The following is a 19,175-nucleotide window of genomic DNA, read 5'->3' as shown; positions in this document are numbered from 1 at the left end:
GCCTTCAATCTTTCCCAGCATCAGGATCTTTTCCAGTGAGTCAGTTCTTTGAATCAGGTGGCCAAAGTATTGGAATTTCAGCTTCTGCATCAGTCCTTCCAATGAATATTCAGGACTGATTTCCTTTAGGATGGACTGGTTTGATGTTGCAGTCCAAGGGACTCTGAAGAGTCCTCTCCAACACCACAGTTCAAAAACATAAATTCTTCAGTGCACAGCTTTCTTTATGGGCTAACTCTCACATCCATACATGACTACTGGAAAAAACCATAGCTTTGACTAGACGGACCTTTGTTGGCAAAGTAATGTCTTTGCTTTTTAATATATTGTCTAGGTTGGTCACAGCTTTTCTTCCAAGGAGCAAGTGTCTTTTAATTTCATGGCTGCAGTCACCATCTGCAGTGATTTTGGAGCCCCCCAAAATAAAGTCTCTCGCTGTTTCCATTGCTTCCCCATCTATTTGGCGTGAAGTGATGGGACCAGAGGCCATGATCTTAGTTTCCTGAATATTGAGTTTTAATTTTAAGCCAGCTTTTTCTCTCTCCTTTTTCACTCATCAAGAGGTACTTTAGTAGTCCTTCACATTCTGCGTTGAGTTGTGTAGTCTGTGTACCTGAGGTTATTGATATTTCTCCCAGAAATCTTGATTCCAGCTTGTGCTTCATCTAGGCCAGCGTTTCACATGATGTACTCTGCATATAAGTTAAATAAGCAGGGTGACAATATATAGCCTTGATGGACTCCTTTCCCGATTTGGAACCGGTCTGTTGATCCTTCTCCAGTTCTAACTGTTGCTTCTTGACCTGCATACAGATTTCTCAGAGGCAGGTAAGGTGGTCTGATTTTCCTATCTCTTTGAGAATTTTCCACAGTTTTGTGATCCACACAGTTAAAAACTTGGGCATAGCCAATAGAGCAGAAATAGATGTTTTTCTGGAACTCTCTTGCTTTTTCAATGATCCAATTGATGTTGGCAATTTGATCTCTGGTTCCTCTGCCTTTTCTAAATCCAGCTTGAACATCTGGAAGTTAACGGTTCACGAACTGTTGAAGCCTGGCTTGGAGAATTTTGAGCATTACTTTACTAGCGTGTGAGATGAGTGCAATTGTGCGGTAGTTTGAGCATTCTTTGGCATTGCCTTTCTTTGGGATTGGAATGAAAACTGACCTTTTCCAGTCCTGTGGCCACTGCTGAGTTTTCCAAACTTGCTGGCATATTGAGTGCAGCACTTTCACAGCATCATCTTTCAGGATTTGAAATAGCTCAACTGGAATCCCATCACCTCCAGCAGCTTTATTCCAAGTGATGTTAACTAAGGCCCACTTGATTTCGCATTCCAGTATTTCTGGCTCTAGGTGAGTGATCACACCATCGTTGTTATCTGGGCCATGAAGATCTTTTTTTGTATAGTTCTGTGTAGTCTTGCCACCTCTTCTTAATATCTTCTTCTCTTTTAGGTCCATACCATTCCTGTCCTTTATAGTGCCCATCTTTGCATGAAATGTTCCCTTGATATCTCTCATTTTCTTGCAGCGATCTCTATAGTCTTTCCCCTTGTATTGTTTTCCTCTATTTCTTTGCATTGATCACTGAGGAAGGCTTTCTTATCTCTCTTTGCTGTTCTTTGAAACTCTGCGTTCAGATGGGTATATCTTTCATTTTCTCCTTTGCCTTTCGCTTCTCTTCTTTTCACAGCTATTTGTAAGGCCTCCTCAGATAACTGTTTTGCATTTTTGCATTTCTTTTTCTTGGGGATGGTATTGGTCCCTGCCTCTGTACAATGCACAAACGTCCATCCATAGTTTTTCAGGTAGTCTGTCTATCGGATTTAATCCCGATTTCCACTGTATAATCGTAAGGGATTTGATTTAGGTCATCCCTACATGGCCTAGTGGTTTTCCCTACTTCCTTCAATTTAAGTCTGAATTTTGTGATAAGGAGTTCATGATCTGAGCCAGGCAACTCCCAGTCTTGTTTTTGCTGACTGTATAGAGCTTCTCCATCTTTGGTTGCAAAGAATATAATCAATCTGATTTCGGTATTGACCATGTAGTGATTTCCTTTTGTAGAGTCATCTTTAGTGTTGTTGGAAGAGGGTGTTTGCCATGACCAGTGTGTTCTCTTGGCAAAACTCTTAGCCTTTGCGCTGCTTCATTCTGTACTCCAAGGCCAAATTTCCCTGTTACTCCAGCTATCTCTTGACTGCCTGCTTTTGCATTCCAGTCCCCTATACGAAAAGGACATCTTTTTTGGGTGTTAGTTCTAGAAGGTCATTGTAGGTCTTCATAGAACCGTTCAGCTTCTTCAGCATTACTGGTTGGGGCATATACTTGGATTACTGTGATATTGAATGGTTTGCCTTAGAAATGATCAGATATTCTGTTACTTTTGAGACTGCATCCAAGTAAATGCATTTCAGACGCTTTTGTTGACTATGAGGGCTAAACCATTTCTTCTAAGGGATTCTTGCCAAGAGTAGTAGATACAGTGGTCTTCTGAATTAAATTCACCCATTTTAGTCCCTTTGAGTTCACTGATTCCTAAAATGTTGATCTTCACTCTTGCCATATCTTGCTTGATGCTTCCAATTTACCTTGAATCATGGACCTACCATTTCAGGTTCCTATGCAGTATTGTTATTTACAGCATCAAACTTTACTTCCATCACCAGTCACATCCACATTTGGGTGTTGCTTTCATTTTGGCTCTGTCTCTTCATTCTTTCCTATTTTGAGTGGCTTACTGAAGGAAATTATTTTTTTCTTCAGTATTTGTGAAGAATTCAAGCTGCTTAGAAACAGATATGTTCCTTACCTTAGGCAAATGTACTTTTTTACATTGTGACCCACTGTTGTACATCATGGCAAATTCCAAGACTTGAAAGCTCAGATGCTAGTTAATCCCTGGGAGTCTTTTCTTGTAAAACTTACTGCCTCATTCTCCGTATGAATTAAGAGCTACAGATTGAGAGGTAAAACTGTGGAATATGGTGAACAAGGAATATATTGCACATGCAAACAAACGATCTTGAAATGTTAGTTTCTAGGGAAACGGGCATTTAATGGAAGACCGTTATATCTCAAGTATGTTAAATGTCCAGGCTTTGCTTAACAAAATATCCAGGGTATATTGTTCTACTAACAACTAGTTGAGATAAGTCAATTCCCCTTGCCCCCAAGAACATGTAATTAAGAGTACCAAAGTCCAAAGGGCACACTGAGTTATTTGAAAGATCCACAGAAGTAAAGGGTGGTAAAGGATGGTAAAGAATCTGCCTGCAATGCAGGAGACCTTGGTTTGATCCCTGGATTGAGAAAATCCCCTGGAGAAGGGAATGGCAACCTACTCTAGTGTTCTTGCATGGAGAATCCCATGGACAGAGGAGCCTTGCGGGCTACAGTCCACAGGGTCACAAAGAGTCAGACAGGATTGAATAACTAACACTTTTCACAGAAGCGAAAACAAAAGAGAATCTTTGGTTTCTGCCCAAAATTAAAGATAAATTTAACTTGTGAAAGTATTCCTGAGTCATCTATACTGATAATTCTGTAGTTCTCAATGTCTTCTGTGTATACTCTCAGAGATGTCACACCTGGGTTGAAAAATAAAGAGCCCTCATTCTCAGAGTACTATAGCTATAACCAGAAATTCTGTTTAAAAATGTATGAAGTGTTTCTTGTTTTTTCTTTCAGAGCAACCCACCAGACTCTTTCAGGAGTAGCCTTTTGTGGAGTTAAAGTTTGATGTTTTAAAAACTTTACTCTTGTCAGTCCCTACTACAGGGGAAAAAATTCTTACTGAATGATACATTTCAACAGTCCCCAGTCTATGTAGAGTCTTATAGGCTTGCATTCAGAATGCTAGAGTTTGTCTTGTTTCTGTTTTGTTTTTCTTGAGTAAATCTACTTTTAACTAAAACCAACAATCTTCCTCCACAGAAATCAGCTGGTTCTTAATAGTGTTCCTTGTCACTGTGAATTGCACTGTCATCCTTGCAAGAGCAGACCACAAACTCTTGTAACCAGTCATCAAAAACTGTTGGTCTTATCTTTTTACTATCAAATATGTCCATTTCTATCTCTGTTGGTCTGACCTTAGTCTAAATTAGCACTGTGCAACTCCATACAGGTATTAGGTAAAAGAATCTTATCTGCAATATCCTCCCAACTTGGTCTCTATACTTTCAGGATGTTTTACGTTTTTATTTATGTGTTTATTTTCGGCTGCCCTGGATCTTTGTTGCTTCTCGCAGCCTTTCTCTAGTTGTGGTGAGCAGGGGCCACACTCTGTGTGAGGGCCATCGCGGTGGCCTCTGCTGTTGCAGAGTATGGGCTCTAGGGCTCGGAGGCTTCGGTTAGTTGTGACTTGCAGGCTCCCGAGTGTGGCTCAGTAGGTACAGCACACGGGCTTAGTTGCCCTGCAGCACGTAGAATCGTTCTAGGCCAGGGGTCAAACCCGTATCCCCTGCATTGCCAGGTGGGTTCTCAACCACTGGACCACCAAGGTAGTCCTCAGTATATTCCTTACTTGGTAGCTTAAAACCCTTTATGGCTGCTGCTTGCTCAAAAGCTAGATATCAAAAGTCTTAGATGATCTGTCCTCTGCCTCCTCCTCTACAAGCTTCAAAATGGGCCTTTCTCTTGTGTTCTCCTCCTAGCTTCCTACGCATTTGAGTTCTCTGAAAACCCCATGGTTATTCTCATCTTAAAGCCTCACCCTAATTACCACATATACCCTCGCCTCAGATCAGGGTCCCTTGTTATATACTCTTATTGTAACACCCTATGTTTTATAGTGTTTCATAGTGTTCTGCAGTTTATGATTTGTCTCTGCTACCAAACAACTTCATGAGGGTAGAAGCTTCGTCTATTTTGCACATGGTTTGAATGCAACACCTGGCATGTAGTAAGGCACCAAAATATTTTTAAAATAGATTTCTTGTAACAAATCCAAGAAACTATAGAACTCAGCATTAGTGTGAGATTTACACATAATTAAAATGAATTTATACAATTTTAATTACTTGGAACATTTACTTTCATATTAGTAGAAATAGTTTAGAGTCACTGGATTAGCGGAGAAGGCAATGGCACCCCACTCCGGTACTCTTGCCTGGAAAATCCCAGGGACGGGGGAGCCTGGTGGGCTGCCGTCTATGGGGTCGCACAGAGTCGGACACGACTGAAGCGATGTAGCAGCAGCAGCAGCACTGGATTAGGATTTTTGCCTAGTTTATCACTTTCTTTCTTGTGACTTCAGGCAAATCATTGAAACACTTGAAGTCTCAATTTGCTCATTTGTACAGGAACTCAACAGTAACCATGTCTTCCTAATCAGCTTTGTGAACCTCAAAGGAAATGGCAAAAAACACTGAACTTTGTAAAATAAAAATACAAGGGATGATTAATATAATACCTATGTTCTCCAGAAGAGTTAAGTCCAGAATGAGCTAAAGCTTGCAAGAGAAAAAAGATGTTTAATGGCAAACCCAACTATGTTTCTAGCAAGAGCAAGGATGGAAAAGATGCAGAGTATTTAGTAGTCAAGCTTTAGCTCCCTTCTGTCCCAAACTACTTTGACTAAAAAGAAATCAGTTTGAAGTGTCTTCAAGCTCTAAAATGTAACATGATAGAGTTAAAATCTGATACAGTTAACTCCTTTAAAGGAGTTACTCAATTCACCACACCCAAACGAATTACATCCTGGGTTCTGAAAAAACTTGCAGATATCAGTTCAGGAACACTGTGGGAAAATGAAGGGTTCTGAAAGACAGGGAATGTACAACTTTCCCAGTTTTTACAGTTTTTCTAAAAAAACTTACGTAAATGTATGTTATTGCTAGAAACCAGTAATAAATGTACCTGATTCTATGAACAAGATCAATAGAAGCCAGGATAAAGCAAGCAAGTTCAAGGTCAGTTGCTCAGTCGTGTCCGACTCTTTGCGACCCCGTGAATCGCAGCACGCCAGGCCTCCCTGTCCATCACCAACTCCCGGAGTTTACTCAGACTCAAGTCCATCGAGTCAGTGATGCCATCCAGCCATCTCATCCTCTGTCGTCCCCTTCTCCTCCTTCCCCCAATCCCTCCCAGCATCAGAGTCTTTTCCAATGAGTCAGCTCTTCGCATGAGGTGGCCAAAGTACTGGAGTTTCAGCTTCAGCATCATTCCCTCCAAAGAAATCCCAGGGCTGATCTCCTTCAGAATGGACTGGTTGGATCTCCTTGCAGTCCAAGGGACTCTCAAGAGTCTTCTCCAACACCACAGTTCAAAAGCATCAATTCTTCGGCGCTCAGCCTTCTTAACAGTCCAACTCTCACATCCATACATGACCACAGGAAAAACCATAGCCTTGACTAGATGGACCTTTGTTGGCAAAGTAATGTCTTTGCTTTTGAATATGCTATCTAGGTTGATCATAACTTTCCTTCCAAGGAGTAAGTGTCTTTTAATTTCATGGCTGCAGTCACCATCTGCAGTGATTTTGGAGTCCAGAAAAATAAAGTCTGACACTGTTTCCACTGTTTCCCCATCTATTTCCCATGAAGTGATGGGACCGGATGCCATGATCTTCGTTTTCTGAATGTTGAGCTTTAAGCCAACTTTTTCACTCTCCTCTTTCACTTTCATCAAGAGGCTTTTGAGTTCCTCTTCACTTTCTGCCATAAGGGTGGTGTCATCTGCATATCTGAGGTTATTGATATTTCTCCTGGCAATCTTGATTCCAGCTTGTTCTTCTTCCAGCCCAGCGTTTCTCATGATGTACTCTGCATAGAAGTTAAATAAGCAGAGTGACAATATACAGCCTTGACGTACTCCTTTTCCTATTTGGAACCAGTCTGTTGTTCCATGTCCAGTTCTAACTTGCTTCCTGACCTGCATACAGATTTCTCAAGAGGCAGGTCAGGTGGTCTGGTATTCCCATCTCTTTCAGAATTTTCCACCGTTTATTGTGATCCACACACTCAAAGGCTTTGGCATAGTCAATAAAGCAGAAATAGATGTTTTTCTGGAACTCTCTTGCTTTTTCCATGATCCAGCGGATGTTGGCAATTTGATCTCTGGTTCCTCTGCCTTTTCTAAAACCAGCTTAAACATCTGGAAGTTCATGGTTCACATATTGCTGAAGCCTGGCTTGGAGAATTTTGAGCATTACTTGACTAGCGTGTGAGATGAGTGCAATTGTGCAGTAGTTTGAGCATTCTTTGGCATTGCCTTTCTTTGGGATTGGAATGAAAACTGACCTTTTCCAGTCCTGTGGCCACTGCTGAGTTTTCCAAATTTGCTGGCATATTGAGTGCAGCACTTTCACAGCATCGTCTTTCAGGATTTGAAATAGCTCAACTGGAATTCCATCACCTCCACTAGCTTTGTTCATAGTGATGCTTTCTAAGGCCCACTTGACTTCACATTCCAGGATGTCTGGCTCTAGGTGAGTGATCACACCATCGTGATTATCTGGGTCGTGAAGATCTTTTTTGTACAGTTCTTCTGTGTATTCTTTCCACCTCTTCTTAATATCTTCTGCTTCTGTTAGCAGTATTTATTTCAATAAACTGATCATTTATACTAGTAATAAGATATAAATCTTTGACCTTAAGCCCTACTGAGAAACATACTTGTATAAACATAGTTTGATAAGCCTTTTAATATGATATGAATGACAGTGCAGTGCATATATAAGAGGGAATAGCTGAAATCAAGCTCATTACACTTTATTTTCATAGCACTGATAAACTATGGAAATGCACATTCAGCAGCTCATTTAATAAAGTTTCATAATTCATATTTGAATTAATTTAAAAAACCAATAGTAATTGTCATACTGTATGTCAAAGGCAAAGAAATTGAATCCTGCCCTCAAAGGACTTAGTTTCTGGTGAGAAGGACAAACAAAATCCTAATGATTAGTGTAATATGTGAAGTCCTATGATGAAAAGAAGCAAAGGGTGGCTTGGGAGCCCTAAAAAAGGATGCTTAAATCTAACGAAGAGATAAATGATTTGTCAGGAAAGGTGTCCTTCAAGATGAGAAAAGGATTTCTTACTAGAGGTGAGATCTAAAGGATACTTGGGAGTTACTATATAAAACAAATGGAAAGAATAAAAGGCATTACACATAGAAAAATAGTAGGGGAGAACATGAAGGATTTGGGAAACAAGCAGTTCAAACTGACTAAAATGGAGGCACAATTGTGGGTTATGGCAGGAGTCCAGGCTAGAGAGAAGTCAGACCATGAAAAACTGTCTTTTAAGTGCCACCTTAAAGAAAGTGAGCTTTATCCCTAAGCAGGAAAGTGCATTAGTAGTTGTGATGATTCATAATTGGTTGAAAAATCATACCCAAAAAGGCTTGATTGGTGGAGCTATGTCAACCTGGAGGCATGTCTCTAATGTTACACTATAGAACCTTGGCTAGACCCAATTCTACTCAACATTTTACTTATGAAATTAATGTAGATGTGTTTAGCCAAAGCAGATGCATGCTAAGTCACTTCAGTCTGACCCTTTGCAACCCTATGGAGTGTGGCCCTCCAGGCTCCTCTGTCCATGGGATTTTCCAGGCAAGAATGCTGGAGTGGATTGCTATGCCCTCCTCCAGGAGATCTTCTAAATCCATGGATCAAACCCTTGTCTCTTATATCTATGTGCATTGGCAAGCCGATTCTTTACCACTGGTGCCACCTGGGAGCCCTTAGCTAAAGCATATAGCCAGTATAAAAGAAGAGTCCAAAAGATCCCAACAGGCAGAAACAATTGAAGAAACCTTATAAAATAGACACACTGTTTAGGATAATTATTTTAAAATTCCATGTGGAAAAAACTGGAGCTAGATGTCTCCTAAGATCCCTTTATTTTTGAAATTTTGTTATTCTGTTTCCAAAGAACATTGGTGCCCTTTTAAATATTTACCTAAGTATTCTAATTTCTTCAAGCTCATTTACAGGGCAGTAATTTATAAAAGTACCTTGTATGGAGTAGGTTGCCATTTCCCACTTGAGTATTCTTGCTGGGATAATCCCATGGACAGAAAAGCCTGACGGACTTTTCCATGGGGTCACAGAGTTGGACACAACTGAGCACTCATGGACACAACTGAGCACTCACACATAGTTAGTAGGCTTCAGAGAAAGCAGATCTAAAACTTGAAAGCTCGTGAATATTTTTTCACTACGATGTCTGAGTTCTATATAATGATTACAAAAATTATTTCAATGGAAAACATTATAATGTTTTTCCCCATTATCTTTATTACCTCCACCATAGTTTGGCCCCAGGTAAATAACGGGGGGTGGGGGTGGGTGGTGGGAACACAGCCCCACCCATCAACAGAAAATTGGATTAAAGATTTACTGAGCCTGGCCCCATCCATAGAACAAGACCCAGTTTTCCCCACAGTCAGTCTCTCCAATCAGGAAGCTTCCGTAAGCCTCTTATCCTTCTCCATCAGAGGGCAGACAGACTAAAAACCACCATCACAGAAAACTAACCAATCTGATCACATGGACCACGGCCTTGTCTAACTCAGTGAAACTGTGAGCCATGCCGTGTAGGGCCACCCAAGATGGACGGGTCATGGTGGAGAGTTGTGACAAAATGTGGTCCACTGGAGAAGGGAATGGCAAACCACTTCAGTATTCTTGCCTTGAGAACCCCATGAACAGTTTGAAAAGGCAAAAAGATGAACTTCCCAGGTCAGTAGGTGCCCAATATGCTACTAGAGATCCATGGAGAAATAACTTCAGAAAGATTGAAGAGATGGAGCCAAAGCAAAAACACACCCAGTTGTGGGTATGACTGGTGATGGGAGTAAAGTCCGATGTTGTAAAGAGAAATATTGCATAGGAACATGGAATGTTAGGTCCATGAATCAAGGCAAATTGGAAGTGGTCAAACAGGAGATGACGAGAGTGAACGTCGACATTTTAGGAATCAGCGAACTAAAATGGACTAGAATGGGTGAATTTAACTCAGATGACCACTATATCTACAAGATATCCCTTAGGCAAGAATCCCTTAGAAGAAATGGAGTAGCCATCATAGTCAACAAAAGAGTCTGAAATGCAGTACTTGGATGCAGTCTCAAAAATGACAGAGTGATCTCTGTTCATTCCCAAGGCAAACCAATATCACAGTAATCCAAGTCTATGCCCCAATCGGTAATGCTGAAGAAGCTGAAGTTGAATGGTTTTGTGAAAACCTACAAGACCTTCTAGAACTAACACCCCCAAAAGATGTCTTTTTCATTATGGGGGACTGGAATGCAAAAGCAGGAAATCAAGAGATACCTGGAGTAACTGTCAAATTTGGCCTTGGAGTACAGAATGAAGCAGGGCAAAGGCTAATAGAGTTTTGCCAAGAGAACACACTGGTCATAGCAAAACACCCTCTTCCAACAAAACAAGAGAAGACTCTATACATGAACATCACCAGATGGTCAATACCAAAATCAGATTGGTTATATTCTTTGCAGCCAATGATGGAGAAGCTCTATATAGTCAGCAAAAACAAGACCAGGAGCTGACTGTGGGCCAGATCATGAACTCCTTATTGCCAAATTCGGACTTAAATTGAAGAAAGTAGGGAAAACCACTAGACCATTCAGGTATGACCTAAATCAAATCCCTTATGATTATACAGTGGAGGAGAAGGGGACAACAGAGGATGAGATGGTTGGATGGCATCACTGACTCAATGGACATGAGTTTGAGTAAACTCTGGGAGTTGGTGATATACAGGGAGGCCTGGTGTGCTGCAGTCCATGGGGCTCTCAAAGAGTCGGACACGACTGAGCGACTGAAGTGAAACATTGTAATGTAGATTTGAAAGACTTTTGCTGATTAAATGGATATGAGGGGGAGAGGTTGGAGGTTAGGATGGCTTCCAAGTTTCTGGTCTGAGCACCTTTGGGTTTTGGTGATATTCACTGAGATAAAAATTGGAAAAGAAGGGTACTTGGAGGAAAATAAGTATCGATATTCATCACTGTTATACTCTAGATGTCTCATTCAGGTTGGCTGTGATTTGCTGGTCTCTGTATATCAAGATGGATCTACATGTTGTGCCTCCATTTGTGATTACAGGATCATAAACAGAATTGGAAGAGATCCTCAAAATCACTTAGTTCACAGGCTTCCCTGCAGTGGTTAAGAATCTGCCTCCCAGTGCACAGGACCCGGGTTTGATCCCTGGTTAGGGAGCTAGAATCCCACATGTGGTGGGACAACTAAGCCTGAGCTCCAACTGCTGAGCCTGCCTGCCACAAAGTACTGAGCCCAGGTGCCTCAACTAGAGAAGCTGCATGACACAACCTACAAAGCCCCTGTGCTGCAACTAGAGAGAGGTCTCTGTATCACAAGGAAAGATCCCTGCAACATAGCCAACACAAAAAAGAAAGAAAGTACTTAGTTCACATTCACCTCCTCCTCTCATTCAACCACCAAAGCCATGTTTGAATTCCCTTCAGTCTTCTTATAAAATGATCATCCAGGATGATGAAATTGCTTGACTTCTCATTTTCAATTTCCATAATTGTAAAATGGAGAATATTACTTAATCAGAAAATTAAATCAGATAATAGATATACAGCACTAGTACCTAGCAAGTGTTCAATAAATGTCTTTTCATTGATATCAACTTAAAAAAAGGATAGTGTTGTACAGTTTGTAACCCATTAGCAGATTGTGAAATCAATCTTAGTGTGCAGTGACCACGACTGAGTGACTGAACTGAACTGAACTGAATGTGTATTATTTCATAAGATGTTTGTTTACATATAGATGTGGATATATATGTATATCTTTGAAAAAGGTTTGAAAAACACTGCAACACACATTAGTTCTTTTGTTCCTTTGCTTATTTTTCATGTTGAAGGCAAGACTTTATTTTTAAATAGATTATCTGTCAAAGTTTTGGAAACTATTAGGTTGGTGCAAACATAATTTTGGTTTTTGCATTGTTGAAATTTGCCATTTGATAATAGAATACAATCTTTAAAAAATGTGATTATGTTAACATCATTTTAATGCCCATTTCTCACTTTTTTTTTTTTTTGCTAATAATTTATTACATGCTGTTTATATTTATTTTAGACTAGGGAAATGATATCAGACAAAAAGCAAATTTGAGTGATTTTCTTATCTAAGTTCAACATGGGTTGTAAAGCAGCAGAGACAACTTGCAACATCAACAGCACATTTGGCTCAGGAACTGCTAACAAATATACCATGAAGTGGTGGGTCAAGAAGTTTCGCAAAGGAGATGAGAGCCTTGAAGATGAGCAGCATAATGGCCAGGCATGGGAAGCTGACAGCGACCAATTGGGACGATCATCAAAGGTGATCCTCTTACAACTGCAGATGTTCCCGAAGAACTCAATGTCTACTATTCTATGGTTGTTTGGCATTTGTAGCAAAGTGGAAGCGTGAAAGAGCTTGATAAGTGGGTGCCTCATGAGCTGGGAGTGTGTTAGTCTTTCAGTTTTGTCCAACTCTTTGCAACCCCATGGACTGTAGCCCAACAGGCTCTTCTGTCCATGGGATTCTCCAGGCAAGAATATGCTGACTATAAAACAAAACAAAACCCAACCAAAACTGTCGCTTTGAAGCTGAAGCAGAAGATATCAAGAAGAGGTGGCAAGAATATACAGAAGAACTGTACAAAAAAGATCTTTGCGACCAAGATAATCATTGGTGTGATCACTCACCTAGAGCCAGACATCCTGGAATGTGAAGTCAAGTGGGCCTTAGAAAGCATCACTACAAACAAAGCTAGTGGAGGTGATGGAACTCCAGTTGAGCTATTTCAAATCCTGAAAGATGATGCTGTGAAAGTGCTGCACTCAATATGCCAGCAAATTTGGAAAACTCAGCAGTGGCCACAGGACTGGAAAAGGTCAGTTTTCATTCCAATCCCAAAGAAAGGCAATGCCAAAGAATGCTCAAACAACCTCACAATTGCACTCATCGCACACGCTAGTCAAGTAATGGTCAAAATTCTCCAAGCCAGGCTTCAGCAATATGTGAACCGTGAACTTCTAGATGTTCAAGCTGGTTTTAGAAAAGGCAGAGGAACCAGAGATCAAATTGCCAACATCCGCTGGATCATGGAAAAAGCAAGAGAGTTCCAGAAAAACATCTATTTCTGCTTTATTGACTATGCCAAAGCCTTTGAGTGTGTGGATCACAATAAACTGTGGAAAATTCTGAAAGAGATGGGAATACCAGACCACCTGACCTGCCTCTTGAGAAATCTGTATGCAGGTCAGGAAGCAACAGTTAGAACTGGACATGGAACAACAGACTGGTTCCAAATAGGAAAAGGAGTACGTCAAGGCTGTATATTGTCACCCTGCTTATTTAACTTCTATGCAGAGTACATCATGAGAAACGCTGGGCTGGAAGAAGAACAAGCTGGAATCAAGATTGCCAGGAGAAATATCAATAACCTCAGATATGCAGATGACACCACCCTTATGGCAGAAAGTGAAGAAGAACTAAAAAGCCTTTTGATGAAAGTGAAAGTGGAGAGTGAAAAAGTTGGCTTAAAGCTCAACATTCAGAAAACAAAGATCATGGCATCTGGTCCCTTCACTTCATGGGAAATAGATGGGGAAGCAGTGGAAACAGTGTCAGACTTTATTTTTCTGGGCTCCAAAATCACTGCAGATGGTGATTGCAGCCATGAAATTAAAAGATGCTTACTCCTTGGAAGAAAAGTTATGACCAACCTAAATAGCATATTGAAAAGCAGAGACATCACTTTGCCAACAAAGGTCTGTCTAGTCAAGGCTATGGTTTTTCCAGTGGTCATGTATGGATGTGGGAGTTGGACTGTGAAGAAGGCTGAGCGCCGAAGAATTGATGCTTTTGAACTTTGGTGTTGGAGAAGACTCTTGAGAGTCCCTTGGACTGCAAGGAGAGGAGATCAGCCCTGGGATTTCTTTGGAGGGAATGATGCTGAAGCTGAAACTCCAGTACTTTGGCCACCTCATGCGAAGAGTTGACTCATTGGAAAAGACTGATGCTAGGAGGGATTGGGGGCAGGAGGAGAAGGGGACAACGGAGGATGAGATGGATAGATGGCATCACTGACTCAATGGACGAGAGTCTGAGTGAACTCCGGGAGTTGGTGATGGACATGGCGGCCTGGCGTGCTGCGATTCATGGAGTCGCAAAGAGTCGGACACGACTGAGCGACTGAACTGAACTTCTCTTATTCTATGCAACAACAACAAACCATTTCTTGATCGGATTGTATATTAACACAACAACCAGTGACAACCAGCTCAGTGCCTGGACAGAGAAGAAGCTCCAGAGCACTTCCCAAGCCAAACTTGCATCAAAAAAAAAAAGGGTCATGGTCACTGTTTGGTGGTTTGCTGCTGGTCTGCTCCACTACAGCTTTCTGAATCCCGGTGAAACCATGACATCTGAGAAGTATGCTCAGCAAATTGATGAGATGCACCAAAACCTGCAATGCCTGCAGCCAGCATTGGTCAACAGAAAGGTCCCAATTCTTCTCCACGACAACCCCTGACCACGTGTAGCGCAACCAATGCTTCAAAAGTGGAAAGAATGGGGCTACAAAGTTTTGCCTCATCCGCCACTTTCACCTGACCTCTTGTCATCCAACTACCACTTCAAGCATTTTGACAACTTTTTTGCAAGGAAAACACTTCCACAATCAGCAGGAGGCAGAAAATGCTTTCCAAGAGTTCCTCGAATCCTAAGGCACGGGTTTTTATTCTACAGGAATAAACAAATTTATTTCTCTTTGGCAATAATGTTTATTGTAATGATTCCTATCTTGATTAATAAAGATGTGTCTGAGCCTACTTATAATGACTTAAAATTCATGGTCAGAAACCTCTACTTTTGCACCAACCTAATATAAAGTATAAAGTACTGTATCTCTGTAAAATATTTTTGTTTCAGTACCTCGCATAATATCTGGTGAATAGAAAGTGTTAAATACATATGGATTGAACCAGAAACCAGAAATAATATGCAAATATATTGCATACTTGGTCTTCTGGGTGGTCCAAAGTCCTTTGAGAAGTTGTTCAAAGTTTTGGACCCTCTTTCCACAAGAAGCTCCAGCATTCACAATTCGGCAGGGTTTCTAGAGAACTCCTAAAATGCCATCCATCGCCCACAAAGGATCTATGCTTCCTGAGAACCCAAAATAACCATCTTTAACTCATGACTGTGTTTTGAGATCAAGAGCAGAATAATGCTTCAGGGTTAGATTACTTTTTAAATTCTCCTGCAAATCCCAGGATTTGCAGTGCTGGAAAGAACTGCGGTGCTGGAAAGGCAGAAGCAGAGACGGAAAGGTGTAACTGTCTGGTTTCCATTTAGCGTTCTGGCCAACTGAACCGTGCGGCAACCTGAACATTTTACATAACGCTGTCATTTGAATGCCACAGTAATCCGGTGATGATGACACGGCAGCGCGAAGAGGCTTAATGATTTAGCTAAAGGGATTCAGCCGGTATGCTCTGGAAATGAGACTGGAAACAGCCATCCAGGGTGAAGTAGCGCTAACGGAGGCGGAGGAAGGGGCGGGGCCGCGCACGCGCGCCGCTGCGTCACCGCCGACGCCTCCGGGTGTCCTCTCGCAGCGAGCCTTCCTCTCAGTCCAGTACGGTGGCCGACCGGAGCCAGACGCTGGGGATGAATGAAGGTGCTGCGTGCGGGTGGAAACAGTCTCCTCAGCTTTTCCGTCCCTGCAGTCCAGGCTCTGCCTTTGCGCGGTGTCCCCATCCAGCCCCCGTCGCACCGCCGGCCTGATTGATCCCGACGTCTGGGGTTTTTGGTGCCCAGGTCGACTCAGGGCAGAGCTGTAGGGCTGGGGAAGCCGGGTTCTCGCCTAGGCCCAACCTCGGACCGCGCTCTGGATTTCTACCGCGCCCCGCCGGTAGGGCGCGGAATCCGTGTGGGGTCCCGGGAGGCCGGAGGGTAGACCTGAAGGTATAAGGCTCCCGCTTCTAAGGCCTCGGAGCGTTTCGGGGTCCGTGTCTGCCACCGGCCCGACTTTTCTCCAGCGGAGGGACTGGTTGGTTCACGTTACGCCCGAGGGCGAGACCTATGAGCGCTCAGGTCTCCTTGCCTCTGCTCTCTCAGCCCGCCCCTCTGTTAAAAGGCCAGCTCCTCTTGCTGAAAAGCAGAACGTTTCTGCTCACGGCTCTTGTTACGCAAGATCCTGCTAGTCTATGGGTCTCTGAGGGGATGGCTTTGGCTACCAGTTTTTTTGTTTCTGATTACTCTTGAGAAGTGCTCAAGTGGGATTCAGCTTTGTCCTTTCTGCTAGGAGCTAATTGGACCTCCGCAGCTGTTTTCTTTTCTCTTTTTTCCTTTTTTTTAACCTAGTAACAGGGGATATAGGATAGAGTTCTGGTCTCCAGAGCTTTGAAGCTGGCGTAGCTTCTGGCTGGTGAGGCAGTTTACCAGTGCTTCTGCCAACCCGTGGAGGGTGGGAAAAAGAACCTAACAGTTCTTTACATGTTCTGGCTAGGCATGCGAGATTAAAGAGGTATTGAAGATGAGCATTCTTAGTTATGCTCTTTTACTTTGGATTGTGGCCCTCAGATGATTGCTATAGTGGAGAAGGTGTTGCACTGGGATTTAGTAGAGGAGGGTTCAACTTTAGATTTTGCCGCCGACTAGTAATACTCCTCTGGGCCTGTTACTTAATCTCTCTGGCTTTCCTATTTTTTCTCTGCAAAATGAGAGTATTAGAACAGAAGATCCCTGAGGCTGGAAGACGTTAGTGTACTATTTTCTTTCTCATTTTCCAGATGGCAGTAGAAACATAGGGAGTCAGTAATTGTGCCAGGAATAGTGCCAACATATAAGATAAACCACATTTTTCAGAGTTTTTAAAAAGAGGGGCATTCGTATATGTGCAGTTATACCCCTACTTTCTTTGCTTTTTTAAAAAAATTTTAATTGAAGGATTTATAAGTATTGCATTTACTGTAAGACTGTACAACATTGCATTGGTTTCCACCAAGCATCATCGTTTTTTTCTTTTTTTAACCACTAGGATCAACAGTGACAATGACCGAGTGTACGAGCCTTCAGTTTGTCAGTCCTTTTGCTTTTGAGGCAATGCAGAAGGTGGATGTTGTTCGTTTGGCATCTTTAAGTGATCCCGAATTGAGACTTCTCCTGCCCTGCTTGGTGCGGATGGCACTTTGTGCCCCTGCTGACCAGAGCCAAAGCTGGGCTCAGGATAAAAAACTCATCCTTCGTCTTCTCTCTGGAGTGGAAGCTGTCAATTCTATTGTTGCGCTGCTGTCTGTGGACTTTCATGCTTTAGAACAGGATGCCAGCAAAGAGCAACAGCTTAGGTAATGAACATTGTATAATATGTGCATTGGTATTTACTTGGATATGCTTAAAAAAAAAAAAGGAAATCAAAATTTTTTGGAGCTTTTTAGGACTTCTTATCGCAGCGCATTCTTCCAAAAAAGAGAAGATTGGGACTCTAAACTTTGGAGAGCATTTTTTAAAAGTTATTTTTTATTTATAATTAAAATTCTAGGATCATTTGAATTCTGTATTGTGAAATGTGCTGAGAACCTTGGTTGTATATACATTTGTATTCAGGCCTTCCCTGGTGGCTCAGACAGTAGAGTCTGCCTGCTAATGGAGGAGATGCCATTTCAACCCTTGGGTCGAGAAAGTCCCCTGGAGACAGGTGGCAACCCACTGCAGTATTCTTGCCTGGGAAATCCCATGGACAGAGGAGCCTGGTGGGCCACAGTCCATGGCGTTGCAAAAACAGCCTGAGCTGACTTATGTATGTATGCAGGCTCAAATGATTAGGCCAGTTGCTCTCAGTGGGAAGTGGATAGAGTAAGTTTCCTAAGAGCAAAAGGATTTATTGGAGTCTCCTGGGAGGCTTGTTAAGCTTACATTGAGTTCCCCAAGTTTGAGGCATGCTTTGTCCTTCCTTGCCCGTTGTGGATCCAGTTGTGAGCCACTGTTATTAGTGGAAGTGGGTGTTAACCTGTCAGTTGTGATTGGAGTCTTTACACAGGTTGTAAATCTCTGAAATAGACAGTATTCAGAAGTAATACATTCATGAAATATATCAGAAGAATTCATACATTCTTTTGTAGATTATTTCTATAAAAGGTAGTTTTTATGCTTTTATTTCTGTGCCAGTGTTCTCATAATTGTTTTACATGTGTGTACTTTATTAGGCATAAACTTGGAGGAGGCAGTGGAGAGAGCATCCTGGTATCACAGCTTCAGCATGGACTGACTTTAGAGTTTGAACACAGTGATTCACCTCGTCGATTGCGTCTTGTGCTTAGTGAACTGTTGGCGATTATGAACAAGGTGCATTTATTTTAATCACAGCTCAAAATGTGCATGATTTGATGTCTACACATAAAAGACAGAAACAGGCTGTACTTCCCTGGTGGTCCAGTGGTTAAGAATCTGCCTTCCAGTGTAGGGGAAGTTTGATTCCAGGTCAGGGAACTAAGATCCCAAATGGCCGGGGCAACTAAGCCCCTGTACTGCAACTGCGACCTGATGCAGCGAAAAAAAGAAAAGAAAAGGTAGAAACAGGCAGGAAGGCAGGCAGCTTCCATCCTCTTCGACACATATCCTATTTGTTAATCAAGTGTCTTCCTTTCAAAGGCTTGAACGGATATTAAGTGCCTCCTTTTGAAGGCTGTTTTATAATTGCTGTTTTCTCTCATTTATGTCTGCTCTGCATTCTGTATCGTAAGGTTTTTTTTTTTTCCTGTATGGAGTCCATACGATGACTTCTTAATAGATACATAGCTCAAGACTTGTAAATCACCAAAGTTGATAATATCTCTATAAGATATGATTTCCCACAGTAAACATGTGAAGTATGTACGTGATTCTTCAAAATATGTGTGACTCCTTTAGATACTGAGTGAATTACATACATCATACATAACAGTGAGTGGGGAATATTGAGGCGAATTGGATGTGGGATATTTGTTCAGCCTCTTATCTCAGCAAAAAGATAAGTTGCTTTATTTATTTTCGCTGAAGATTTTCAGTGTTTTATTTCAGGTGTACATAGATTAGGTCATGGACTTTGGGTGATGATGGTTAACTGAAAATCCGAATTTTAAATTTGTGACTGTCAGGAGTTACCATACAAATTGGATCTTGATGTTAA

At 41.8% G+C, this 19,175-nt stretch overlaps 1 protein-coding gene across 4 annotated transcripts in view; it reads left to right on the top strand.

Moving 5' to 3' along the window:
* Positions 1 to 15,214: 15,214 nt before the first annotated feature.
* Positions 15,215 to 19,175, top strand: part of INTS2 (integrator complex subunit 2) — a 57,211-nt gene continuing 53,250 nt past the window's right edge. Inside the window, exons 1-3 of one of the 4 annotated variants that reach the window (XM_070390557.1) lie at positions 15,215 to 15,686; positions 17,049 to 17,355; positions 18,214 to 18,352. In XM_070390557.1, coding sequence (XP_070246658.1) covers positions 15,677 to 15,686; positions 17,049 to 17,355; positions 18,214 to 18,352 — 456 coding nt within the window. In that variant the 5' untranslated portion in view covers positions 15,215 to 15,676. The other 3 variants (XM_070390558.1, XM_070390560.1, XM_070390559.1) reach the window with 3 other exon arrangements.

This window comes from Bos mutus, chromosome 19 (assembly GCF_027580195.1).
Source record: "Bos mutus isolate GX-2022 chromosome 19, NWIPB_WYAK_1.1, whole genome shotgun sequence".
NCBI classification, from domain to species: domain Eukaryota; kingdom Metazoa; phylum Chordata; class Mammalia; order Artiodactyla; family Bovidae; genus Bos; species Bos mutus.
This window is presented reverse-complemented; position numbering and strand designations above follow the sequence as displayed.